The sequence below is a fragment of the Nipponia nippon genome, unplaced genomic scaffold (genome assembly GCF_047370975.1).
Source record: "Nipponia nippon isolate SJK-2023a ecotype South Korea unplaced genomic scaffold, ASM4737097v1 scaffold_6, whole genome shotgun sequence".
Lineage (NCBI taxonomy): Eukaryota > Metazoa > Chordata > Aves > Pelecaniformes > Threskiornithidae > Nipponia > Nipponia nippon.
The window spans coordinates 63,822,862-63,850,776 of NW_028262380.1; the positions used below are offsets into that span (position 1 = coordinate 63,822,862).

The 27,915-nt window shown below is 48.9% G+C and overlaps 1 protein-coding gene across 5 annotated transcripts; it reads right to left on the reverse strand.

The window, feature by feature from the left end:
• Positions 1 to 160: 160 nt before the first annotated feature.
• On the reverse strand, positions 161 to 27,720 carry TMEM150C (transmembrane protein 150C). 5 transcript variants are annotated; one of them, XM_087737371.1, is made up of 9 exons: positions 27,619 to 27,720; positions 22,228 to 22,362; positions 13,140 to 13,221; positions 12,007 to 12,060; positions 11,861 to 11,893; positions 11,692 to 11,759; positions 7,941 to 8,068; positions 4,805 to 4,982; positions 161 to 2,565 (listed from the first exon to the last, which is right to left on the reverse strand). In XM_087737371.1, the coding sequence occupies exons 2-9, from the start codon at positions 22,232 to 22,234 to the stop codon at positions 2,357 to 2,359; spliced, it is 759 nt and encodes a 252-aa protein (XP_087593497.1). In that variant the 5' UTR covers positions 22,235 to 22,362; positions 27,619 to 27,720; the 3' UTR covers positions 161 to 2,356. The 5 variants fall into 5 exon arrangements, with proteins under 5 accessions (XP_087593497.1, XP_087593496.1, XP_087593498.1 ...); XM_087737370.1 differs by having other exon boundaries at positions 13,140 to 13,224; XM_087737372.1 differs by lacking the exon at positions 22,228 to 22,362 and having other exon boundaries at positions 27,619 to 27,685.
• Between the last annotated feature and the right edge of the window lie 195 nt (positions 27,721 to 27,915).

Genomic DNA, 27,915 nt, shown 5'->3' on the forward strand with positions numbered 1-27,915 from the left:
GAAAGAGCCTGCTAATTAGCACTGCCTATCTGCATGGCTGAATAGTCCCTGGCTTCCTTAAGTGTTAATTTTAATCATGACACTGTAAATACTCACCTTTTGTTTTGCCTTTGCCATCAGAAAGCTATGCATGGGGTAGGGGACAAAAATAAAACTCACATTCTCCATAAAAGCACTTTATTTAGTGGTCATGTTTCAGTGTATATCAGTTGTCATTTAGTTGTACTGAAATGTGCTGTTAGAAATACTCTAAGAAATGTACAGTTATCACCAAAAACCTGAAGTTCAGTTTGGATTGCATATAGGAAAAGGAGAGAAAGAAAAAAAAATCACAAACATAATCTTTTTTCCCTTTGATAAAATTACAAAATATAAAATGATAAACTGAAAGTATTAATTGATTTTTTAAAAAAAGTCACAGCGGACTATTTACAGTAAAACACCCTTAAAACAAATCACTATTTTGTGCTCCATGTGCATTGAGTGTGTGTGCCCATGTAAGAGGATCCCCACCTGCATCTTCTCCAGGCTATTCCCTCCTGCCCTCGCTCAGGAGGAGCTCCCCAGGTGATCCCACAGATGCTGCTGTGTCCTTGCGCCAGCCTGGGGAGCCCTGCGCTTTGCACTGCTGTGCCCTTGGGCCATCCTCAGCATGTCCCTCCAGGAAAGCTCCCCACTAGTGACACAGCTACAAGGAAGAGGCCTTCAGCCATCCAATGACAAGCCTCTGTTGGCTGGAGATGCTCTGGATTTATAACACAGCTGTCTGAGAACAAATTTTGGCCCACAGAAGATAAAGGACTGGCTGAAAGCTTACACGAGTTTTGACGGAAGTTTTTCCTCAACTGTTTCTCCTTTCAGGAGAGGCCTCTGACCTTTGCAGAAGACTGAATGCCCTCGTGCCTTGTCCCTCACTGTCAGAAATGCCATGGTGTACGAGTTCCCCTTCAAATGCCTTTTGCTGCTGTTTTAATTTCTGCTTATTTTCCTGCAGCTCAGACAAGATGCAAACCTAAGCTGAGTCTGACTCAAGAGCCATGTTCATGAGCAGCAACTCCCATCACTGCCCTGACCAGCCAATACAGCAGCCTTCCAAAAATCAGGTTTTCAAACAGGGGCTTTGAGCTCCTGCTTTTTCTTCAAAAACAGACTTTGTTTGAAAACTTCCCTTCAGGGAGGCAGAAGCCCTTCTGGTTTTGCTGTTCTCTTCCTGCACCCTCCAGCCCTCAGGCCACATCACCCAGCTTCTGGGGCAGAACTGCCTCCTTGCACCTTGGAAGCCTGCTTAAACCTGTGGTAGACTCCACTCAGGAGAACTGGCCACACTGAGGGTCCAGAGCCCAGGCCTAGTGTCACTGTGTCTCGTCTGACTTAGTGCACAAGGAGCAAAACCAAACTCTGTGTCCAGAACCACCTGCAACGGTTCTGTTCTCATTGCAGGCAAGCCCAGTGTCTCTAACACAATGTTTTCCCCCTCAGTGAACAAAAAAACGCTTTTGAAATATTACACACAATATGTGGTGGAAGCTCTGCGCACTTAGAAGAGCAGCCTTTTCTGGGTCATCTTCAGAGCACACAGGCATTCCCATCTTAATTCAGCACCTCACTTCCACCAGTCCCCACCATTGCATCTGAAACACCAAACTAAACACAGCATCCCACTGTGCCATCTCCTCTGGCCTGGGGACGGTCTGCCCAGCTACAAGGCAGCATCCGCCAAGTCTCACTTCCTGATCACAGCACAGTTTCTCCCAAACCTGGCTTTACCGTCGGCTGCTTTCCAGGCTGTAAGAAACACCTGCCTGCTCGCCATAAAAGCCAGTCAGTTGGGGTCTTCCACTGCCTGATCCCAAGTCCAGAAGAAACAGCCGCTCTTTCTCACCCTACCACGTTACACCAGTTGGCAGCAAAGAAAACAACACAAGAAACACACAAAAGATGCAGTCTGGTGACTCAGGAACCGGTGACTGCTGAGGACTCCTGGTGCCCGGAGAAGTCCGTTTCCTTCACGTCCTCTTCTGCAGAACAGGATGAGGAGTGCCTGTCTCGGAGGTGCATCGCAGGGACTGGCTGTTTAATGTTCTGAACAACAGGAGCGTGACAGAGCCACTCAGAAAGAGTCACTGGTAACACAAACTAAACAGCTTGTGCTCTCTCATGCTGCTGCTGAGAAGGATCCACTCCTTCCAGCAGACAGCTATTTTTGTTTGGTTCTTAATGAAACAGCCACCCTCAGAGCCCTTTGGCAATACGATCATGATTGCACATGAAAACAAACTCATCAAGAAAGTGTAAATGAGGTCACATTTAACCCATGAGACCACACCTGCCCCCCTCCCCCCTGCCACAGGACAGGCTACACCTGATCTGTCTGGTACTCAGAGGCTTCTGATAAGCTTTCAGAAAAGCTCAGAAAGTTTTCCTGGTACTCAGAGCAAACGATCTCAAATCTGTAGTGCCTGAACTCCACTGCAAAGGTGCCAAAGTAGCACAGGAAGCACATCACCAGGCCCCACTGGATCCTGGAAGCATGCATGTGGATGCCCTGCGCCATGAGGATGAAATCTGGAAGAGGAAAGTCAAGGAGAACTAATGCAAGCAGAGACACCAACCAGGATGAGAGAAAGACAACAAAGAAGACAATAAAATCTCAGCAATTAAAGTCACCTGGATGACAGTCAACCCAGCCAGCCATCATCAGGCAAGCATGAATGTGGTGCCAGAGATGGAAGGGATGTCAGGTGTCCAACAATGCCCATGGAGCGCAGCAGTTTTCCTATACAGACCAGGGCTTCCTGATCCCAATTCAGGCTGATAAAAATTTACAGAGGGAAAGACTTATGCACAGAGAAGTCAATGACTTGCTTGAACATCCAACTAGCCTGTGACAGAGCCAGCCAGCTGGGGATCTGGCTGTGGGCCCCTATCTGCCAGAAGTCTCGCAGCAGGAACTGGATCAGATCTCTGCACCACAGGCAATGGGAACACCTGTCAGCCTACAGTGTGCAATCTTTCCTTCTCTTTAGATCACCTGCAAAATCATCCATTTCTGTGAAATCCGGAAACATCAGTCTACACAGTATGGCATGTTATACTGAAAGGAAGACGACTGCTGTCAGAGCCAGAAACTGTCCTCCAGGCTCATGTACTGCATCCTGCTTGGACCGCATATTGCCTGGCATCAGGGTCTCACTGCTGTGCCTCGGGTTGTGTTGGAGTACTCCATAAGAGCAATTCTCAGCTCCCCTAAAGCAGAGGCCACCTTCCTGAGCTGGGGACCTGTCCCAGCCCAATGCACATCCCCTTTAAACCTACTGGCTCTCCTCTCTCCCAGGATTTCCTCTGCACTCCAAGAATGCAAGGTCACACATCTTCACAGGTAAAACAAACAAACAAGCAGCTTCTCCCATGCTTTAACTGCACAAAGCAGGTAATCAGAGACTTTTCATCTTGGGCTTAGTGTAAGCAACCAAAGCTTCATTTCAGCAAACCACATTCTGTGTCTGGCTTTAAGGATCTTCTACTTTCCCTGTAGTGCAAGGGTTATTCACAAGCTGCATGGGATGGGGAGCCAGCCCCAAGACATTGGCAGGGGTGGGGCATGGGACTCCTGCTTCAGCCTGCACCCCTCCACAGAGGGCCCAAGGCCTTCAGTGCCAAGCAGACAGCTGGGGAGGGCTGGGAGCATGGTAGAGGAGCAGCTATGTCCTGGCTTACCCGGCTGCTCCTGCTCCCAGCCTGGCAGAAAACTCTGAAGATGGCAGCGCAGCAGGAGCCCGGCCCAGCTCCTCGCATGCAGCCCTACCCTACACACACCCCGGGGGAGCTATAGGCTTGGGACAAGGGAAGGAGGGGAGCACCACAAGAACTGGGCAAACTCCTATGTTATGTACACCAAAGCATGATGCTCAGCTACAAATTTTTCCAAGGAAGCTTAAGAGGCGACTGACAGTACATCTTCACACCAATCTGCTGTTCCTCTGGACACTGGCTGAAATGTTCAAAACCAGCCAAGTGACTAAGGAATTGTTTTAAGAACAGGCTGTTCCCCAAAGAGGGGGATTAGTTTATTCCTTGCCATTTATTCCTGCCCTCTTGCTTATCCCAGGACTAATGTTGATGCAACTATGCAGTGAATACATCCAGCCTAAATAAACACCCAGGGCACGTGAGTGCTGGTGCGAACAGAAGGGCTGGAGTGGGGCTGGCTGGCACAAGGTGGAGAGGAAGTCACATGTACATCCAGTCTGAATGACCACAGACCCCCACAGCTCAAATCCCAATTGTAAAGCACCTAGGCTTACCCGAAGTCCACATGACCCAGCACTTTTGACTGTGATAACCCTCTTAAAAGGCAGAGCTGGATGTAACATCCTGGAGCATTTCAACAAACACATCAAAATCTTCTCATCTTCAGAAACCTGATTTCTTCCCTTTTTCCTTTGTTCTCCTGAGAATTTTTATCTCAGTATTTTGCATAATCTTAAATGCTACTGTGTAGGTAAGCAGTAGTGCCATTAAATTGCACAGATACTATTCAATATTGTAACCACTTTGGATATCACTAAGAAGTTTTAGAAACATTTATGAAGGAAGTGAGCCCATCTGTGAAGCAGTGCATGCTGGTAAAACGCAAGTAGCAAAATGAGCCAATCATAGGATCACACCATGAAGACAAGCTGAGTAGCATTCCTAAATGCTTTGAGATCCTAGGACAGATGTGAGAAGAGCCAACGTTCCCTGCTGCAGAGAGTGTCGGACATGTATGATACCTGGCTTCCCAGGGAGCAGGACAAAAGGATACAGAGCACCACGCAGAGGGTGATGCTGGCCGACAAGGCGACTCGTGGAATCCCGACTTTCCGTCCCTCATTCTTCAGGTTGGTCTTGAGGGTGAGGGCAGACTGGATCCAGCATGCCAAGGTCCCAAAGCCAAAGGTCAGCGATGTGCCCACATTGTGGATCTCCTCATCATTGGAAAGCTAGGAACAAACAAAACGGTGATTGCTTGGATGCAACAGGAATTATCTGCCAGCTACCTTGGATTGCTGCTGGGGTGGGATAGAGGAGAGTGGGAATCACTGGGGTGTGAGACAGAGATGCTGTGTTATTTCTTCTGGCAGAGGTGTAAGGTGTAACATAACCAAGATGAGTTGACAGCTGTCACAGTCAAGCAGATCTGTCCAAAGCCCAAGCACAGTGGAAAATGCAGTTGCTTGGGGACTGCCTCCCTGACAAGACTCACCAAGGCAGAGCTCAGAAACAAATCCTTCCCTGGCTCGATGTGATGGGCAGGGCAGGCAAGGACAACCCACTGGGGTCTTGTACAACTCCCTGCAATGGAAGCAAACTGTGCAACCTTTAGTGCTAGCTGAATGGAGCAGTGCTGCCTGGGGCAGAGGGTAGCCAGAGCCATGATGCCTCCGTTGAGCTAGCACAAGCCAAAACACAGACACATGCTCCTGATTTGGCAAGTTTCTCCCACCAAAAAGCCTATTCCCTCTCCTGCCCATCCTCGACCATTGGGGTCCGAGGCAATATGAACCCAGTCTCTCTGGAGTGTAATTCTCTGTTCCTTGGGCTCCCGTGTCTCACAGGGCTCAGTGACTGTGCAATACTGCAAGGCAAAAGGACAGCCAGGTTCAATGAGCAAGAATCTGCAAAGAGATCCTCTTTGAGGCTGCAAATCCATTGAGAAAGCCCAGCATGGACAAGACTTAAGCCAAACAATTTCCCTTTTCCCTCTGCCTCTGAGGCTTTTCTAGAAAAGAAACCAGCAGTCTAATTCCTCCCTGCAGCCTTGATTCCTGTTTGGTGATTTAACAAATTCCCGTCAAACAAGATGCAATCTACAAGATAACAGTCTAGTTACTGTGCCTCCACTGACCTCTCCCCTCTCCTCCCTACCTTGAGTTTTTTATTCAAGGGTAGGTCCAAATCACAGTACAGACAAAAATGGGATTGAGCTGCCTTTCCCAAGGTAGCCTGCACTGCAAGGGACTCACAGCCATAATGACCCTGCAACACACCCAATCTGCAATTTTCCAGAAATATGATTTAATGCCACATGCAGCTTAGCAGTCAGGCAAGGGAAAAGCATGGACTAACATCTCATTACTACATGCTTCCATGATTTAGCAAAAGATCTAAACAAGGACACAGGTAACTAACAAGGAGTGGATAATTAGTTCAGAATTTATAACCAGGCATGATTCAAAGTATCCACTTTTAAATAACAATCATTTGCTCTGAGGAGCGAAAAAAGGAAGGAGAGGTTGAAACTGCTTCCTAGTGCCTGCCCTTTACAAGAAATATTCTTCTCACACCTAGAAAAAGCTGTTAGAAAAGCCTCATAGTTCCTAGCTGGGAAGCTCTCGTGAAAAACCAAGACTCCAAGTTTTTGGCTTGTGCTGTGGAGTTAGGAAGCCCAGGTCCAAAACACTCAAATGATCTCACACCTCATTCAAAAACAAAACAAAACAAAAAAAAGACAACTGTAGAGTACACAAAGTTCCTGCAATTGCTCCGTAACCCAAACAGGTACTCACCCTTCACAAAATAAGTACCTTTTGTGTATTGGCAAGAAAAACAGCTCCCTGCCTGAAAAGCCAGGAAAGAGGCCAGCCTACACTAACCTTTCTCAGTTCCTGCCATTACTGGGGGTCATTACTTGCACCCCAATGAGAGGCAGAGCATCAGAGACAGTGTCCTGGTTTTGGCTGGGAGAAAGTTAATTTTCTTCCTAGTAGCTGGTATAGTGCTGTGTTTTGGGTTTAGGATGAGAATAATGTTGATAACACACTGATGTTTTAGTTGTTGCTAAGTAGTGCTTGCACTGGTCAAGGATTTTTCAGCTTCCCATGCTCTGCCCGGTGCACAAGAAGCTGGGAGGGGGCACAGCCAGGACAGCTGACCCAGACTGGCCAAAGGGCTATTCCGTACCATATGACGTCATGCCCAGTATATAAACTGGGGGGAGTCGGCTGGGAGGCAGCAATCACTGCTCAGGGACAGGCTGGGCATCAGTCGGCAGGTGGTGAGAAATTGCATTGTGCACCAGTTGCTTTGCATAATTATTATTCCTACTACTACTATTTTACTTTATTTCAATTATTTAACTGTTCTTATCTCAAACCATGAGTTTTCTCACTTTTACCCTTCCAGTTCTCTCCCCCACCCCATCAGGGGCACGGAGTGAGCGAGCGGCTGTGTGGTGCTTAGTTGCTGGCTGGCATTAAACCACAACAGACAGCAAAGGGATGGGGAAACGCAACTGCCACTTGACTTTCACTGCAGACCTAACAGACACACTCGTGATCACAGTGGACACCCAACCCTACAGAGCAACGTTGTGGCACTGACAGCTTGTTTGTTTGTATAATGTTGCAGAACAGATTGAGAATCAGAGGAACCTCATCCAGGCACCCATCACATTAGGAGAAGTCGTAGCACTCCTCCGCTGTGTTCCTCTCGTGGCCAGTCTGAGGACAAGCGGGAGGTAGATTTAAACAACATGTGTTTTAAATGAAGGACACTGAACTGTTTGCTAAAGCTGTATGGGCAGGTGTGCACCTGTTCACACAGATGCCTATGTAAACTTCCAGCTCAATCCTTTTACCCAGGACCATCTATGCCAACCCCCAAGAGATTCAATAGTTTCCCTGGTCTGGCTCTCAGCAGGTCAAGTAGAAGCACGCAGGTGCAAATCCTGCTGGAAATATGTGAAAAATGATTGCAGCCCTTCATCTCAGGATGTCACTGGAGCCACCATGTAAGTGGCAGACAGAGGTGGCAGAGGAGGTACAAGGAGGGCTAGGGCACAGCCAGACACATTATCTCCTGAGTTCGCATCACAGGTAATTCAAAGACCTAAGCAGATCTGCTAGAAAAGCAGGAACCTCACAGCACAGACACAGCAGTCCAAGCCTGGAGCGCAGTACCTGAAAGTTGCCAAGTAGGGTCATCCCAAAAGACGCCAAGCATAATGCCACCAGGCCGCTGACGTTCAGCCATGGGTTTAGCACCTTCGGCTTCAGCTGAATGAAGCGCAGGACAGCCACGACAAGCGCTGAGAAGGAAACAGAATGCAAGGTGCGTCAGTAGGTAAAACATGCTGCAGTTAACCACCTGGCTGGGGGCCCACAGACCCCTCACCCTCTTTCCACCCAGAGGGGAGAGCTCACTGCAGGCCGGCTAGTTCAGTGCTTCTGCCTGGCCCCCTCCCACTTAGTCATGGACAAGACTAAGCACAGGACGCATTTCTCTTGTAATCCAGTTATGTCAAGCTCCCATGCTTCTTTTTCTCATGATGTTTTGTCTAGGAGCTGGGTTGCAAATTTTCTGGGGGAAAAAAGAGCACCTTCCTATTTGCCATGAAGCTCCCAGCACATAGTCTATCACATACACAGCATGCACTCACATTGCGGCAGCTGGGCTTGCATCAAGTTTCACTCCACTTACGAGCACTGAGCTCTCTTGGAGGAGGTACGTCAAACCCCACCTGTATTAGAAAATGTATGAACAGCACCTATGTATTTCTGCAGGTTTTACCATAATGCCCACTGCCTCTTCTCCTCCTCTGGAACAAGTTGCTGGTGCCACAACCATAAGCCAAAATATTGCACTAATTTTCTGCGAAGACTGGAAGAGCAGTCCTTGCAAGCTTACAATTAGCCCAAGCACTATGACACATGATATATCATATATGACATAATCCCAGGAGATATTCACATTTTATATTCTTGACCTCCCTAGGGAATCCTGCATGGAACAACACAGAAAGCCAGGCAATCAGTTGGCCTTCAGATGGGATTCAAACCAGACCACTAAAAAGCAATTGAGTTGAACAGGGAAATTTGCTGGTTGCTGCCAAACACCTTCTTATGCTTATGCTCAAACTGATAGCATGCAGGTCATATTGTTGTAAATTGTCTGTGTTAGCAAATTAGATCTATATTTTCCACAAAAATCCTGGTATAATACTAAAAACATGGTTTAGAAAAATAAGGGCACTGTAAATAAAGAATACCCAGTTCTATCCAAACTGCAAAAGATGTTTGAATTTACTCTCTCACAATTTGCTCTAGTGAATCAATCCACTCCAAATCCATAAAAACAAGAGGACTTTGTTCCCCCAAAAAAGAAAATTTCTGTTTTTCACCCCCAGTTAATTGTTTGCGACAGCCACCCTGTGACTACTTGAGCTCACACGCAGGAACCTTTTCATTTCTATTTCTACAGGACAGCATCCTGAAATTATGTGATCTTTTCCTAAAACACTGATGGCAATGACAAAAGGGAATTAAAAGGTCACCTTCCAGCATTACATGCAAAACAACAGCATTTTCAATATTCGGTAATGCCTCTGTTTCTAGCAGGTTTCTGTAGTCTTCCTCTCCTATAGCAAGGGCTTTGACACAACTAAGGTGGCCGGAGGTGCAAGCTAAAAGCAGCTCTCAGAAGCACCCAATCCAGCAGAGAAAAGCTTGGCTTTATCCACAAAGCAGAGATAGAATAGAATAGAATATTTCATTTGGAACGGACCTACAATGATCATCTAGTCCAACTGCCTGACCACTTCAGGGCTGACCAAAAGTTAAAGCATATTATTAAGGGCATTGTTCAAATGCCTCTTAAACACTGACAGGGATGGGGCATTGACCACCTCTCTAGGAAGCCTGTTGCAGTGTTTGACCACCCTCTCGGGAAAGAAATGCTTCCTAATGTCCAGTCTAAACCTCCCCTGGCACAGCTTTGAACCATTCCCATTCATCCTATTACTGGGAGAAGAGATTTGCACCTCCCTCTCCACTTTCCCTCCTCAGGAAGCTGTAGAGAGCCATGAGGTCGCTCCTCAGCCTCCTTTTCCCCAAAGGAGACAAACCCAAAGTCTTTAGCCGCTCCTCATTGGGCATATCTTCCAACCCTTCCACCAGCTTTGCTGCTGTCTCTGGATGCATTCAAGTACTTTAACTTTCTTAAATTGTGGGGCCTAGAACTGCACACAATATTCAAGGTGAGGCCACACCAAGCCTGAATACAGTGGGATAATCACCTGTTTTGACTGGCTGGTTGTATTGTGTTGGCCGCACCCCAGGATGCATTTTGCCCTCTTGGCTGCCAGGGCACCCTGCTGACTCATAGTGAGCCTGCTGTCAACCAGCACCCCCAGATCCCTTTCTGCAGGGCTGCTCTCCTGCCACTCCTCTCCCAATTTACACTTGTGCCCAGTGTTACCCCATCCCAGGTACAGAATCCAGCACTTGGACTTGTTAAATTTCATGTCATTAATGATCGCCTAATGCTCCAATCAATCTAGATCCTCCTGCAAGGCCTCTCATCCCTCAAAAGAGTCAACAGCACCTCCCAGTTTGGTATCATCAGCAAACTTGCTAATGGTGCATTCAACTCCTGCAGCCAGATTATAGACAAAAATATTGAACAGAACCAGCACTAGGACTGAGACCTAAGGAACACCACCAGTGACCAGTTGCCAGCCTGATGTAGCCCCATCCACTACAACGCTTTGAACCCTGCTCTTCAGCCAGTTCTTCACCCAGCATACTGCGTACTTGCTCATCCCACAGTTGGACAACTTGTCCAGAAGGATGCTGTGAGAGACAGTATCAAAAGCCTTACTAAAATCCAGAAAAACTACATCCATCACCTTCCCTTCATCCACTAGGTGGGTGACCTCATCATAGAAGGATATCCAATTAGTTAAACAGGACTTTCCCTTTGTGAACTCATGTTGACTGTGCCTGATGACTGCATTGCTCTTGATACTTGAAAATAAGGAAGTTCATGTCAAGGTTCATGATTAAACATATTTTACCAGGTTTTACATCCTAAGCCTCGTTTCCATTATGTCAGATTAAGGTTGTTAAGGTATCTTACTCGTGCACATACAAGTCTGGATTAATTTCAAAGCTCAACTCAACTGAATTTCCCAGGTTTCTGAAAAGAAACATCATGCCTTTCACAGGCAGCAGGGGTGGAACCCACACTTCGAGAGAATAGCTCAGAGCAAAACTGAAAGCATAATAAATCACCCCATGTAGGAAAAGATAAATGCAAGTACTACTAAAGAAGAGCAAATCAAGGCTAAAATAATTAATTATTTGCCATTTAAGTTTGGGATAATTTGCTCAAAATACGTACAGGTGAAGGTAACAAACAGTTTTAAGAACCAGAGATATCTTTTTTCAAGTACTTTTCAGATACTTCTCTTTGTTGTGTTTCCCTCTTACTTCCACTGCTGGAAAATGCCAGTAAACTTCCACAGATTTAGTAATGGAATTTAGGAAGGGGTGGGATAAGGGGGACTTCAGCACAGATGATATTTTGCATAATCAGTTGCTGCATTTGCCAGTATTCCCATGCAATTATCTCACATTCACAGCATATAACAAAACGCCACCATATAATGAAAAAAAGTCATATAGACTCAAGGCTAAGATGAGACAATTAAAAACATGAGAATAAATCAAAAAACAATAAAGTTCAAATGCATCCAGCTTCATTCTGTCTTTCTACAAATGAAGACAAAATAACACTGTCGTAATTAGTAGTAATCACAGTTTAAACAATTTCACATCATCAGATTCAAGAACAATATGTATTGCTTATGTTTCAGTGACTTCTTAAAGCAAATTATGAGAGAGAAAGAAACACTCCCCTTGTGGTTCCTACCTAGAAATGCTGCCATGTTCATGACTTGGCTAAACACGCAGCTTGCAGGAGGAGCGTCACCTGCAATACTTGGAAAATATAAAGTGTATCATTGTAACTCCGTGACAGCAAACATACATAAATAACAACCATTAATCAGACAGTAATTGGAAGAAAATCATTCACTTACCTTATATAAGGTGGTCTTTCAGAACCAGGTTTCCTAAGAGACATAAATGCATAGGAATAAAGATTCAAGATTTTTCTTTCCCTTTCATTGTTTTATTATTTTAAAGAAAGAAGTGATTGAACGTAAAGCTCACAATCAGCTCTTACCTATCTGGTACATTTAGTGGGAGAATTTTGTTATCTTCCACTGCTATAAAGTACCTGTCAAAAAAAAAAAAAAAAAAAAGAAAAAAAAAGAAAAAAAAAGAAAAATATTAAAACAGTGTAAAACCTCATCCTGGCTTCGATTCCAAATATCACTCAAACAACACGTTAAGTGTCTCAAAGCCCACTGGCAGGTTCTGCTGGAGGCAGCCTGTGTTTCTCTCTGCTCAGGGAGGCAGTTTTGCTCACTTCCAGGCCTAACGATGTGCCTCGCTTTGTGTTGCATCTGTTTGGCATAGTCAGGTAGACAAACAGGGTCACTAAACTGAGCTGCCTTAAAAATAACCAACCTGGGGAATGTTTTCATTCTTAATCTGAATCATTTGATTTATCTGGTTTACCATGCCCCCCCCTCCACAAAACTGTTTTAGTACAAACAGAGGGGATGGAACAGGAAGAACAACAAGCAATAAGGGTCAGACAAATGGCTTAAGCTGCCCCTGTTGCTGAAAAACAACATCCACAGACCATGGCCAAAGCCATATCCTACAATATAACTGCTTCTCCAGCTGAGCATAGCTGCTGATCACACGTTTATTGCTCCCAAATTCATGCTGCAGTCATCTGCCTCCATGCTTGGAGAGAGCCCAGCTCAGGGAAATGCATCTCGTGTGCATTTTAGTAAGAAGTGTTAGTGAGAAAGTGAGGTGTCAGCATTAAGCTGCTGGCAGGTTGTCAGTGCGGTGCTGGTTTCTGCGGATTTTGAGTTTGCACCCCAAAGCAGGGCCTAAGTGCTTCTCCAAGAGCTCTGCTGAGTCATTCAAAGAAAATGTGATGAAAGGGAATTTTTGCATTTTTGTCTGTCTCTTTTCAGGCAGCTCCCAGTAACATGGGCCAGGAAGAAGGCAAGGTCAGAAACTTTGCCTGGGCAGCACAGAAACTCAGGGATAAAAATGTGTTCCTCTAAGCCATGGACTGGCCCCTGCCCCTATCATATGCCTTCCCAGCCCCACAGTAAGTCAAGGACAGAGCATCCCCAAAAGACTCTGTACTGAGATACAGCCCACATCACAGCGGTTCTTCCAACTGCCCCAGACTAACTTGCTCTCCCAAATAACCAGCAGGAGATAACTTACACTATCCATAATCCAGCTGATGTAAACAGTGTAAACACAAGAGGTAAAAACATCCACACACTGCATTTCTTCCCATCCATACCTGCTAGAAACAAAGAACAAAGTAAAAACAAAAGAAAGAGGGCAAGGTACCTACCTGCCTCGGCCCCCCTCTTTTGAAAGCAGGAAGAGCATCCACACAGCAGGTGCTGAAGCATCCCAAGATCAAGCTCCTAATGGCCAGGCAGCAGGTGCTGAAAACCTTTCATGCTGGTGTAAGGGATTAAGCTGCTGCACATAGGCAGCATCATCCGCGCTGTGCATAAAAACCAAGGCACAGCCTGGAGTTGTGGAGGGGGAGACTTTTCAGACACACCTATAGAATTTGAGTGGTTTTCAAAGTACTTTTCTTAAGCATTTTGCACAAGGTGACACTGCAAGACCTGCAGCCCTAATTCGCTGCTACTTCCCATAGGCACAAGGCAAGGCAGTCTCCTTCCCAGGATCATTACCAATTCCATACACAGTGTCTCAGCAAAGCCTGCAGCATGAAGGGAGAAGGACGCACGTGCTATCTCCTCATCTCCATAAAGCACACAACCGGCTCCCATCCTGGCCACAGCAATCAGCTAAAAATAGTGTTCAGCCGCACCCAGAGTGGAGCCAAGCTCGAGTGCCGGCACCCAGAGTACTGTCAGGACGAGGCGTTACAAACAGGATCAGTTCTTGACATGTAGGCACTGTGAAATCCTGCATGGGGCGTGAGGATGCTGCATACACCACCTCCTGAGGAAGCATTTGTCCTCCAGGGAAGATCACACTGGATGAGCATCTGAGATGCCGGGGCTATTCCTGTAACACATGCAATTCAGAAACACTGCTGTGTTGCTGTGCTGCGGACACTGAGTTCTGTGTCTCCCTGTGAGTCCTCTGACAGCAGATCAAATATTTCGTCATGCTCTGTCCTCCTTCATAAATGTTCCTCCAGGCACCAGCACAGCCAAGAGACAGAACAACAGAGTGAACAATGTAAGGCTCATGGCTCCAGCACCTGCTTTACTTTCACCAGGGCAGCAGCACATTCTCCTCCTCCTCCTCCCAGCTCCCCTGGCCTTCCTACATCTGCAGCACAGGAGCCGCAGTCTCTTTGGGCTGCTGCCCTGCCCTCTCCCCACTGTGAGGACCCACAGAAGACAGTAAGCACCCTCACCATGTCACAGCCAGCCCCCAGCTCACCACTCCCACCAGACAGCCCCAGGCTGCAAAGGCAACGCTGGCTGGACACTGCTCAGGGGACCGACTCCCATCCTGCCCCACGGCAGCAGCAGAGGCTGAAGGAGTTGAGGTGAGGCTCCCCAGATCCTGCAGAAGGCATGGCAGCCTTAGGCTTGCCTCTACAGGTCAGCTGTCCTGTCTTCCCTACACATCACGTGGCAGGGGTACAAAACAAGACCCTTGCAGTATCCCAAGCCACGCCACACTTGCACGAAACCATAAGGCCATGATTTGGTGCTGTCTGTACAGATAGCCTCGAGTGAGGCTGAACTGCAAATTTTAAAAAACAGAAAAGCAATCAGATAAGGTCTCTTCCCTCACCTGGGAGCAGAGAGAACTGCAGACAGGGAGCATGAAACGATGCAAATATTAAGTACATCAATTTAAAAGGTAGTCAACTCCAGTGCGTATGCAGACCTTATCATGGTGTAACAGATCAGAAGAAATTATCAATGAGGGTGGACTAGAATTCCCCACCCATCTCATCTCTATTCCTCTCCTCCCGCACAGGAGACACAAAGCATTTCACAGCTCTGTTCCCCGCACAGCCCCTGCTGTAGCGGTTGCAACTATTCTGTGAAGCGCTGCCCTTGCCTTTTCCTCCCGCAGCCCATCAACATGCAGCAGCATCCCTTAGCTGGTGTTGGCCATTGCTCTGGTACTGAGAAACCCGTACCGGCAATGTCAAGGACCACTTCCAGGTGGCAGCTGCCTCACCTGCGGCAGGGCCACATCCCTGCTGGACCCTGGCAGCACACTGCCCAAGGCTGGCACTACACGCAAGGGAGCCATAGCTGTAGCCGAGTCCCCCCGCTCTTGTCTTGGCTGAAGGGAAGCAGGCAGGTAATGTCACCTCCTGTTACAGTCCGTGTTTCCTCTGCAAGCCAATTACTGCTAACACATTGCTCGACTCTCCTCTTTTTGGTGGCTGGACTAAGCCAAGGTAACACAATTCTTTCAGGTCAGGGGATGGCAGATCTTATTATTTACCCTTCCCCTTTGGAAAGGTACAAAGGATTCATTTACGCAATAAAAGCAAATACTAGCCATAACACTTGTCCTCATTAACCGGTTGCCACAGCTCCTCTGCCTTCCAGCATACCTCCCAGCCAAGAAACAGCAGCCTTCGCAAGCTATTTCAGCATTGTCTATCATGCAGAGAGGGAGGTAGCACGGGGTTTTGCCCCCTGGCAGAGCAGTGAGGCAGCGCATAGGGATGGGGACTCCACACCCGGATGAGGTGGGGAAACGTGAAAATGCTATCCAGATAACCATTACTCTGTGCTGACCTCTACAGTGGAGTGGGGGCAGGACTGGTGTCCAACCTCATCCAAGTCAGTGGGACAGGGATACAGATTCACTCCCTTGGAAAACAGCCCTGTGTTTAATATTCACTGTGCCATACAGATTCCCTTTCTATCAACCACTAACAGAAAATGACATCTGAAATAATTGCATATTAAATGAATGACTAGCGCAGAGCGCAGCATTCCGATGGGAAGCCAGGTCCATAGTTCAGAGAAACACATTCATTGACGACTGATTAAGGAATCAGGAGCACAAGTAGTGTTCTCTATCCTTACAGTTTCAGGGAATGAAGAGGAAAGATGCAGAAAGAGCCAGCAGATCAATACCTGGCTTCGAGCCTGGTGTCTCCAGCAAGATTTTGGGTTATTTGATCATGGGTCAGTTTACACGTCACTAGGCCTGCTGGCAAGAGATGGGGTACACCTATCTCAAAAGGGGAAAAGGATCCTACCACAGGAGTTAGCAGGGCTCATTGAAAGAGCTTTAAACTAGATTGGAAGGGGGAAAGGGGTCAAACCAGGCTTGCTAGAGATAAGCCTGAGGGTGGCACACATTTGAGGAACATTTGAGGGACAGTGTGCGAGTGAGGTCCTTTGGTCTGCCGTCTCAGTGGAGGCAGGGGATGGAGAGCCATGCAGCAGCAAAGACGCAAGGGCCATGGATGTGTTAGAAACCACAGAAGCGCCTGAGACTGTTCACGTAGGAACTAGGGCTTCTCCCCCGAAAAAGGTGGCAGGAGCAATAGCCCAACTGAAGTGCATCTACTCCAGTGCACACAGCATGGGCAACAAACAAGAGGAGCTGGAAGCAGTTGTGCAGCAGCACAACTATGATATAGTTGCCATCATGGAAACATGGTGGGATGACTCACAGCTAGAGCACTGCAATGGACAGCTATAAACTCTTCAGAAGGGATAGGCAAGGAAGGACAGGCAGTGGGGTAGCCTTGTACGTTAGGGAATGTTTTGATTGTCTAGAACTTAATGATGGTGATGATAGGGTTGAGTGTTTATGAATAAGAATCAGGGAGAAGGCCAACAAGGCAGATGTCGTGGCAGGAGTCTGTTATAGACCACCCAACCAGGATGAAGAGGTGGATGAAGTATTCTGTAAGCAGCTGGGAGAAGTCTCACAATCGCTAGCCCTTGTTCTCGTGAGGGACTTCAACTTACCAGATGTCTGCTGGAAGTACAATACAGTGGAGAGGAAACAGTCTCGGAGGCTCCTGGAGTGTGTGGAAGGTAACTTTCTGACATAGCTGGTGAGGGAGCCAACTAGGGCAGGCGCCCTGCTGGACCTCTTGTTTGTGAACAGAGAAGGCCTGGTGGGTGATGTGACAGTTGGAGGCCATCTTGGGCATAGAGATCATGAAATGATGGAGTTTTCAATTCTCGGAGAAGTAAGGAGGGTGGGTAGCAGAACTGCCACCTTGGGCTTGTAGAGGGCAGACTTTGACCTGTTCAGGAGCCTGGTTGACAGAGTCCCTTGGGAGGCAGTCCTGAAGAGCAAAGGAGTCCAGGAAGGCTGGACATTCTTCAAGAAGGAAATCTTACAGGTGCAGGAGCAGGCCATCCCCATGTGCCGAAAGACGAGCCAGCAGGGGAGAAGACCAGCCTGGCTGAACAGAGAGCTTCAGCTGGAACTCAGGAATAAAAGGAGAGGTTACGACCTTTAGAAGAAGGGGCAGGCAACTCAGGAGCACTACAAGGATGTCATGACGTTGTGCAGGGAGAACATTAGAAGGGCCAAAGCCCAGCTGGAACTTACACTGGCTACTGCTGTAAAAGACAACAACAAACGCTTCTACAAATACATTAGCAACAAAAGGAGAGCTAAGGAGAATCTCCATCCTTTATTGGATGCGGGGGGGGAAACATAGTGACAGAAGACGAGGAAAAGGCTGAGGTACTTAATGCCTTCTTTGGCTCAGTCTTTAACAGTCAGACCAGTTGTTCTTGGGGTACCCAGCCCCCTGAGCTGGAAGACAGGGATGGGGAGCAGAATGAAGCCCCCATAATCCAAGGGGAAATAGTTAGCGACCTGCTACACCACTTAGACACACACAAGTCTATGGGGCTGGATGGGATCCACCCAAGGGTACTGAGGGAGCTGGCAGAGGTGCTCACCAAGCCACTTTCCATCATCTATCAGCAGTCCTGGCTCACCAGGGAGGTCCCAGTTGACTGGAGGTTAGCAAATGTGACACCCATCTACAAGAAGGGCCAGAAGGAGAATCTGGGAAACTACAGGCCTGTCAGCCTGACCTCGGTGCCAGGGAAGGTTATGGATCAGATCATCCTGAGTGCCATCACATGGCATGTACTGGACAACCAGGGGATCAGGCCCAGCCAGCATGGGTTTATGAAGGGCAGGTCCTGCTTGACTAACCTCATCTCCTTCTGTGACAAGGTGACCCGCTTGGTGGATGAGGGGAAGGCTGTGGATGTTGTCTACTTGGACTTTAGTAAGGCCTTCGACACCATTTCCCAAAGCATTCTCCTGGAGAAACTGGCTGCTCATGGCTTGGACGAGTATACTCTTCACTGGACAGAAAACTGGCTGGATGTCCAGGCCCAAAGAGTTGTGGTGAGTGCAGTTAAATCCAGTTGGGGGCTGGTCACAAGTGGTGTTCCCCAGGGCTCAGTACTGGGGACAGTTCTGCTTAATATCTTTATCAACGATCTGGATGAAGGGATCGAGTGCACCCTCAGTAAGTTTGCAGATGACACCAAGTTGGGTGGGAGTGTTGATCTGCTGGAGGGTAGGAAGGCCCTACAGAGGGATCTGGACAGGCTGGATCGATGGGCCGAGGCCAACTGTATGAGGTTCAACAAGGCTAAGTGCCGGGTCCTGCACTTGAGTCACAACAACGCCACGCAGCGCTACAGGCTTGGGGAAGAGTGGCTGGAGAGCTGCCTGGGCGGAAAAGGACCTGGAGGTGCTGGTCACAGAATGTGAGCCAGCAATGTGCCCAGGTGGCCAAGAAGGCCAATAGCATCCTAGCTTGTATCAGAAATAGTGTGGCCAGCAGGACTAGGGAAGTGATCGTCCCCCTGTACTCGGCACTGGTGAGGCTGTACCTTGAGTACTGTGTTCAGTTTTGGGTGCCTTACTACAAGAAGGACATTGAGGTGCTGAAGCGTGTCCAGAGGAGGGCAATGAAGCTGGTGAAGGGTCTAGAGAACAGGTCACACGAGGAGCAGCTGAGGGAGCTGGGGTTGTTTAGCCTGGAGAAGAGAAGCCTCAGGGTAGACCTTATTGGTCTCTACAACTACCTGAAAGGAGGTTGTAGGGAGGTGGGGGTCAGTCTCTCCTCCCAAGTAAGAAGTGCTAGGATGAGAGGAAATGGCCTCAAGTTGCACCAGGGCAGGTTTAGGTTGGCTATTAGGAAAAACTTCTTCACTGAAAGGGTAGTCAGGCATTGGACCAGGCTGCCCAGGGAAGTGGTTGAGTCCCCATCCCCGGAGGTATTTAAAAGCCACGTAGATGTGGTGCTCAGGGACATGGTTTAGTGGTGGACTTGGCAGTGCTAGGTTAACGGTTGGACTTGATGATCTTAAAGGTCTTTTCCAACCTAAATGATTCTATGATTCCATGATTTCAGCTGGTTAAAAAGAAACACCTAGAGAACGTACCCCCTGCACACCTCTCATCACGGCCGGTTGGGTTCGCACCGAGGAGGAAGGACAGCACTCCCAGGGAGTACAACAATGACCTGCGTGGGGCCAGGTCTTCACCAGAGCTCAGTGCAGCCAGGGCTGGACCTTTTGGAAAATGAGCAACCCACATCAGGCTGACCAGCCTCACAGAATGCCAAGCTCTGTGCAAGCTTGCCTCTCACGGCAGGCAGCAAGAATTGACCGGGAAAGGATGTTGCCACTATGCACCATCCTCTGACAGGCTTCACACCTAGGCATGGGTGCGGGACAGCATGAGCAAGTACTCTGTGGCACACCCTTGGAAGGAGAGCAGGGGGCCAATGGCTGGACCAGCGGCATTGCTGGCCCCTGCCAGCCCACACAGGAGGAGCGAGCCGCCTGCATCTGATGGATGAAATACCAAAAGCAGGAAAGAAGGGTCCATTTCCCCCATGTCCCCAAATGGCAACACCTTTTAATGCTGTCCATTGGCACATCCCACACATGCCTGAAGATGTTTCAACATCCCCGTGTGGGCAGAGGATGGTTTAAAACCAGGACTAAGCTCCTACACATTTCTCATTTACTCCCTGCTTGTTATTTGGGTGCCAGGAACAAAATTACATGTAACCTCACTTCCTTCCAAAGGAGAAATCCCAAGCATGTGCCACACCTGCCTAGCTTTGCACTAGTGTTCAGTGGATATCATTCTCAGCAGTTGCTTTTGGGTTAACCTGTCCTCTTCAGGGATGGCCCTGATGTTTGTGTCTTCAAGCCGGGAGACCTCTGTGCACACTAAGACCAGCACCTCTAACAGCAGTCGGGAACAAGAAAACAAGGAACCCAAATGACAGCCTCCCCTGCAGCACCACAGCAGCCAAAATAAAATGCCAAGAGCAATAGGAAAAATAGCCTAGGAAATATAGAAACAATTTCTTTCACAGCTAATTGCTCCACAGGGATGACATAAAGCCAACCTTCCTCTCCACAGCCCTGTTCTGCATTGCTGCTGTGGCCAGTAATGCCAAATCTGAGCAGTCAACTCCAGCTGGCAACAACAGCCATCTCCACCGGCCTGTGTTTTCCCAAATAAACACACTGCCTCTAAGAGGTAGTTGGTAATTGCACACACCTGTTTGTCTTCCATTTTTAAGGCTCGCACAGGAAGGCCTTCAGCGACAGAAAGCCCTTGTGGTATAATGGATTCACAAGGCTAATAAAAACACATTTTCAGCTTCATAGCTGACCCCAGCTGGAGTCAGCCCACCTTCCCAAAAGCACACACTGTAGTTTTCTAGTCCCTCTTGACTCACAGTCTCACAGCAGCATTGCAAAAACCCCGCCGATGTGCACTCCTGCTGCCAGCTATCATGGGTCAGGGCAGAACTGCGAAGGGTTTCACATTAGCACTGCTACAGGGCGCGGCTTGAGAATTTCTCTCAATGCAGGCTTACTCCCTTATCTCCATTCCTGTTTTATGTCTAAATCAGCTGTTTGTTCTGTTTTTATTACCATTGCCCCGCTACATCCCCTCAACCAATTAAGCTCCCATTCCTCTAATGTACACACTTCAATTACAGCAGGCAGCTCACCAAATATATACTGCTGCTTGCTCAAGGTTCATTTAATATGGGCATCTTAATTTCATCTGCCAAGCAAAGTTACAGGCTCTTCCTGAAGTTGCTTTCGCCAGAGAACATGAATGTAAGGAAGGACAAAACTACCACATTAACAGTCATATGTCTTTTTTAAGACTAGAGCACGCAGATGCATTTCAAGGGCCCATACACAAGCTGCATAATAAGCCAGAGCAATGCTCCTGCCTTTCTCAGCGCTAGGCCACTGAGCCATTTCTGAGAACAGGTACAGAGCCAGAAGCACCAGGAGGAGGAGGACATACGGCAAGTCATAAAGAATTGCTGCCAGTCAGCAACAATCAAAGGGGAACAAACACAATTTGTCTTTTGGGGGAGCCCACTATAGCTCTCTGTTGCTTTTAAAAGCAAAAATAACCACAGTCACTTGATACCTGATCACTGTAACTGAGCAGATACAAACCAGCACATTATGTAACCTGCCACCCACAAGCCACAAATGCCAACATAACAAAGCGGAGCATTTTCAGGTTTATCTCAAGGTTCCCAGCCTGAGTGCACAATGAGAGAGATAAAGCGTGCCAGAGACTTGTAAACACGTAACAAAATAGTGGGGTAACAGGAAAAGAAGTGATCCCCTCTGTCAGCACGGATATGATGCTCTGCTAGCTCAAGGTACCCACCTACCATCTCAAGGGTGTGCAGAAATGCCATTTTCATTTATTTATATGAGAGGAACGGGAAAAAGTAAAGACATCTCCGGGTTGTGCACGGGGGAAGCAGGAGATGCTTCAGTAATCCTATAACAATGTTGAGAGGCAATGCGTTCACCCACAGGAACATCCATACATATTTCTTGTCTGACTTCACACACTGTAAATGCATTCAGTGTGCTAATGAAATGCTCTGGCCAACACAAACCTAACGGAGATGGGCGAGGCGCACCACAGGAATGAAACCTTCTAGTCACCAAAAAAACGGGGGCAGAAAAGGCTGTATTAGCATCCGCTTGCCCACACCGTCCCTCCAAGTTTCCCTGGGAAGCTGTCTCCTGGGGTTGTGTAAAATCAATTTGTTACCAATTCTGTAAATATATATACTCAGCCTTTCCCGAGTACCTTAGTAAGACCATGCAACTGACAGCATGTCCTACGCAGAGATACTCCTGCAGCACCACTGGGTCCCAAAGCCAGCATCACCACTCTGCGCCCTACTGTCCTTCAAGGAGCGCCCTTGGTATGCTGCTTCCCGCTGCCGCACAACCTTTGCCCTCAATCGCACATGAGTACTTACAGGCCATTTAGGACCCGGTGTTGAGCTGCTGTGTTACAGCCAGAGACATCGACTGTAAACTCTTCTGGGCTGAGTCTGCCTTTCTTGCATGTGGTGGTGTACAAACCAGGCACGTCCTGCTTCAAGACCAGGCTCCTGGATGTTATGAAAGAAAAACAAATATAATTTGCCACCTTAGGGCCAAAGGGGTGTTTTGCGGGCTTTGATGGTGCTGTGCTCTGACCCGTGCACCTACATCGGCTTGCACTGACTTCCATGAGGTTCCACTCGTACCACAAGCAGGGCTTCAGTAGTTGTGGCCCTCAGCCTGCAAATAGGCAAAAGAGGCAGAGGCAGGAGCTGGGTAAGGCAAAAGGTACACACCCAGTTCAGACAGAAAGAGCTGGGTCAGCAGGCGGTGAAACTAGTGGGGAGCAGCCAGGGCTTAGAGTGAGACTCACAGCGAGCTGAGGAGCACTGCAGTTTGCAGGTGCTGTGTGTTTGCCCCAGGGACCCCATTCTGCTTGGGAGTGCCCACTGTAAGATTCAGCCCTCCTGGCTCTTCAGGAGGTGCGTGAGCTAGGTGGCTAGCAAGTCCTTGCAGTGCAAGTGTGTTGGACGGCCCACATCCCAGAGCAGATGCCTTAATGCCTCTCCAAGAACAGAGATGCTCAAGACTGGGGCCGCTTTAGCCAGGCCTCTCCTGAGATGCAAGGGAAGTCTCTAGCAGAGAGTCTTAACACAGACTCAAACCCCACAGTCCCACACTATCGCCACAAGGGCATATTTTCCTGTTGCGCAATTAGCCAACCCTTTTGTCTGGGATGCTAGTGAGAACGGCACTTACCTCAAAGTCCCAGCCAAACCCCAAAGTGAAGAGTTGCTGGAAAATGAGGAGGGCTATTTATCTCCTCATAAAATAAAGGTCAGCAAAGCTCTCCCTGCTTCAGCTATGCTATGATGAAAGAGTCTCTGAAACCATCTCCTTGCTCTGCAAGTAATACACAAATGCAGGCTGATGTTGTGGCAAAGCCCAGAAAGCCTGAGGCACCATGCAGACAAGCTGTCCAATGATCATCCTCTGCCTTACCCACCCCAATCTAATGACCGCTGCCTGAACCAGCAACAACCAGACCAGATGTTTCTCCTCCCATAAGGTACAGTGATCTTGATGGTGTATTAATAGATTGATAGAATTCTGTCAGTGGAGGTGTTTTATTCGCTCCTCAGTTCCAAAAACAGTAATGCCTTCAAGTATTTCCAATGTGCATGAGCAAGCAAAGCCAAAACACACATTACAACGGAAAGAGGTAGGAAGCCTGCCTGAAAGGTTTGTCCCATTATCGGGAAAACAATGTAAGTGTTGGGAGTGGCAAAGAACACACAACAGGGAGGCGAAACCTGGCAAAGAAAGAGACAGATACGTCATGTCGACTTACAGATAGCCTTGAAGGTAAGAAAAGACAGACTAAGCACAGAAGAGCAGGCTTCGCAGAGCAGTTATTCCTGGTTATATTGTCTCCTTTTCCTGTAGTTTATGGATGAGAGAGTGCACGCCCTGGAAGGCCGGAACAGTTCCAGGTTTCCTTCCCTTTGCTACCCTGCCACTGTTTTTTTCCCCAACAAACACAAAACATACACTCAAGCTACAGAGCTTCCCACACAGTGTAAGCAGGGCTTTTCCCGCCTGTTCACCTTGTCTTTCACCTCTCTTGTCCCTTCTACCTCTCTTTTATCCACTGTTAGGAAGCACAAGCTCCTTTCTTCACTGCACTTTGCAGCTCTATGCTTTTGAAGAGATGTGCACTGTCCCCAAAGCAGCATTTCCTTTGGTTACACCAGTGGGCACCACCAGCAGAAGCATAAATACCAAGCAGTCTGCACTTGTCAGCCATGGGGAAAACACCCAAGGCCTGTGAGCTTTTACGGAGTGTGGCACAGCACACTGAGCTTTCTCAGGACAGTTTTCTCTCACCAACCTCTTCAGCCTGAGTACTCATGCCTTCACTACTCACATGGCAAATTGAGGTCCTCTTCCCCTCGTATTAACTGCCAAAGCCCCAGAGAAGCAGCAACAAGATGATGGGCCAAAGGGTGAGCTACAAGGAATGGACGTGCAGTGCCCATGACTTGGCTTTTGTCATTACTCCAAGGTAGCCCTCTCTGTCAAGGATACAAACTACCACATCAGTCTTTTGGCTCCGTTTAGACCTGTAGAAATCATTTGCCCTGAGACAAGTACAAGGTAAGCAATCATACATAAGCATTTCTGTGGTGTTCATCGCTGTCTTGCCAGCATTCATTTGTAGGAATTAGTTACGTTTATTTACCAGTCTCCCAGGCTGCTGCAGCCATAAATTGCTGTTCACAGGGCGCTCAGGTGAGCTACAGGAGGAAGGTGCCATGCAGTGTTCCACTTCACACAAACTTGTTGCAAACACAACTGACAGAGGGGACCCGGGAAAAACCTCCACCTGTTAAAACAGGGCCAAGCCTGCAAGCCTGCTGTGACCAGCCTCTCCATCACATCCAGAGGGCTTAAGATTTCTGCTGTCTTTTGAAATATTTTCAGAGATAGACTTTCCTGTAGCACAAGAGACCACATTAAACCACCTCTAAGAGCATTCAGCTGGGCCAAGACCACACTGAGGAGGCTCTCCCTGACAAAGCTGTGGCCATCTCCAGTGGTTTGGCCAGGCAAAGTCCACTCCTGCAGTCCTGTGGTGCCAAAACTGACGGGCCACTGGCTCAGGCAGCCACCACTACTAATAGAAGTGGTTCCTCACAGGGAGTGGGAAATAAGACAGGGAGGGCAGAAGTTGTCTCCCCAACTACCTGGATCTACCCCAGCTCAGGAAATTGAGAGCAGGATGCTGGGCATTCCCCCCACCATTACAGCAGACCGGCCCAAGTCCCCCAGGTTTTTCCTCTCTTCCCACTGCTTCCCATGGGAAAGGCAGCCCGGACCTCTCCTAATGGCACCAGGGAGCATTTTGGCCTCCCCTCCCACCAGACTTGAAAAACATGCCACCTATTCCACAGAGGAGCACAGCTCAGCAGCTCCTGGGTGCTGGGGTGGAGGCCTCTGCTTTTCTGTGTGGTGGGCAGGGTGGACAGTGGGCTTCCCTCCCGTCTTGCACACCAGACCAGCCCTCCCCAAGGCAGCCAGGACTGCATGCCTGCCAAAGGCAAACACTGAGCACGCAGCATTCTTAAAGAGACTGCTGCTCTAGCAGGCACCTCTCCCTTGCAGGCATGACCATCCAGAGGCAATCTCAGCATTAAAAATTTGCATTAAACCCCATGCAAGGTAATCTATAGCTGTTTTAACAGTTCCTTTCATGGCTTTTGAAGCTTCATCAGTCTTCTTTTCCTCTCCTCCCTCCTCCCATTCACTCCTTCTCCATCCACCTGTTCCCAATGTGCTTTGCTTCCCTTTTACCCCTCTCATCCTGCCTTCATCCCTGCACCTCAGGTGACCGTTTCTGCAACCTGCGAAGACCCAAAGTGAGGGGAGCCAGGTACCTAGAGATGTTTGCAAGTCTTCTTGAGACAAAAAACCCTATCATTATTCCCATTTTAGACAACGGGGCCAGTGAGTTGCTCGCCGAGAGGTTACACGGGAAATCAGTGGCACAGAAGAGTGTGCATGCAGAGTCCTGGTCCAAGCCCTCTACCACAGCAGCAGCCTCCTCACCTGCTAGCCATCCCCCCTCACAGTTTATTCCTCCCAATATATTGCTTAGCATCACCTCTCTCATTTCCCACAGACCTTTCTCTGCTTCTTTGCTTCCACTTATCCTGCAATCAGAGCTCATTACTTCAGCTTGGACCACAGGATCGGGACCTTAAAGTGTCTCTGTTGGGCCAAACCACAATCTTGCAATCTCAGGCTGCCCGGAAATGGCGGGGGGGGGGGGGGGAGAGGAAACAGTGGACATGACTTTTCTTCCAAGAAAAAACAATTGAAAATGTTGGTGTCCATACAAGCACACATTCCTACTCTGCATCTGAAAAGCAAACACTACAGCACAAAGAATCATAAAAGGGGAAATGAAACAACTGTACTGACTTCCACCACCCAGGCTCAAAAAATGCTGACAGCTGGGCATGAAGAATAGTACAAGAAAATAATTTGACTTTTAACAGTACAACAGTGAAAACAGAAGCCAGATGTTTGTCAAGCAAACATGAGTCCCCATTCTTTACCCTGTTACCCAAAGGCAGAAAGTCAGCAAGAATCAGTTCCCCTTCTTTTAGGCAGTTTTATCCATTTGAGCAAGACACAACAGGCAGGCAGTGTGTTGGGATAGACCTTTCACACAATTCCCTCCTCCATATTGAGTTGCTATTCATAATTAACCATACATGTATAGGTTGCTATGGAATATGGACTGTGTGAATGTCCATCAGACAGTCTCCTTAAGGTCACTTTTCCAAGAAGCTTTGTTTAAAAAAAAAAAAAAAGGTAGAAGGGAAGATTAGCTCAGAATTTCTCCAACCTTTATAGCCCAAGGGCTCTGAATCAAAGATCTGGCACAAGCATGCTGCTGTAAGAAAAAACTAAGACTGAGATCCCAAGCGACCCCATCACCATCCTGGGATATTAGCACCCAGCATCGGCTTGTCTCTTTCTATCACTCAGAGGCAGGATTTCGCCCTTCCTTCCCTGGGGGACCACAGTGGAGCCAAATGGCCTTTCTCAAAACCTCTTCCCCCCCCCAGGAATTTAACAGGACACAGCCTGCAAGTCAGGCATCCCAATAGGATCTGGGGAAGGTAGGGCCTGTCCCACCCCACAGCCTCAACCCAGGTGAGTTTCTCCACAGACCCCTGTGCGAAGAGGTCCTGGCAGATGGCCCTGCCGAGCTCTATCATCATCACATCCCTCAACCCCGAAAGGATGCCACAGATGGGCTCATGGGTAAGAGGGATGCCAAAATCATGACCTACAAGAGCTCTTCCATAGCTGGATCCTTCAGGCCCTGGGTCAAGTGGCTCTAGTCGTCTTATCTACCCTGTGTCTACCTGCTGTACATCAGCAAGCTCCAGGACAGACAGCACTGGGATTTCGGCTCCTCCCGAGCGCCGCAGCACCTGCGGTGCCCCACGCCGGGCCGGCCCCTGCGGCCAGCCCCTCGGGGAGGGGAGCGCTCGCCATCCGCAGCCCCTTGGCACGCCGCGGCAGGCAGCTCGCCTGCTCCCCACGGCGGGGGTCGCCCTCCCGCGGAGCTCCCCAACCGCCACCTCCCGCCGGGGGCACCCAGGCCACGAACGGGGAGGGGGGCGACTGGGCGGGGGGAGTGACAATTCGCGGGGGGGTGCGACAGGGCGGCGACAGCGCGACAGGAGGGGGCGGGGGGTCTCGCGCTCCCAACGGTCGTTCCCAACCGCTGCGGGGGCGGCTCTTACCTGCGGGCGGCTCCGGTGGTGGTTCTGGCCCCGGCGGCAGCGGCGGCGAGCGGGAGGCGCGCTGGGCCGAGGGGGCCGGGCTGGGGCCGGGGCGGTGGCCCGGCACCGCCCCCGCCCCGCCCCGGACGGGCGGGGACCGCTGCCGCCGCCACGGCGGCTCGGGGCGACCGCGGGGCTCCGCGGAGCCGGTTGGCGGTAAAACCGGTAGCGCCCTGACCGTCGGTTTTGGGGTGGTGGGGCGCGACCACAGCCCCTCCTGGCACCTCAGGGCACCCTCGGGCCTGGCTGGTCCTTGGC

Excerpts from the sequence above, each read along its gene's own strand:
- TMEM150C (XM_087737370.1), bottom strand. Across the intron at positions 12,061-13,139 it reads TCAGCTGGATTATGGATAGT|GTACTTTATAGCAGTGGAAG; the intron begins GTAAGTTATCTC and ends TTTTTTTGACAG. Across the intron at positions 4,983-7,940 it reads CCCTACTTGGCAACTTTCAG|CTTTCCAATGATGAGGAGAT; the intron begins GTACTGCGCTCC and ends GTTTGTTCCTAG.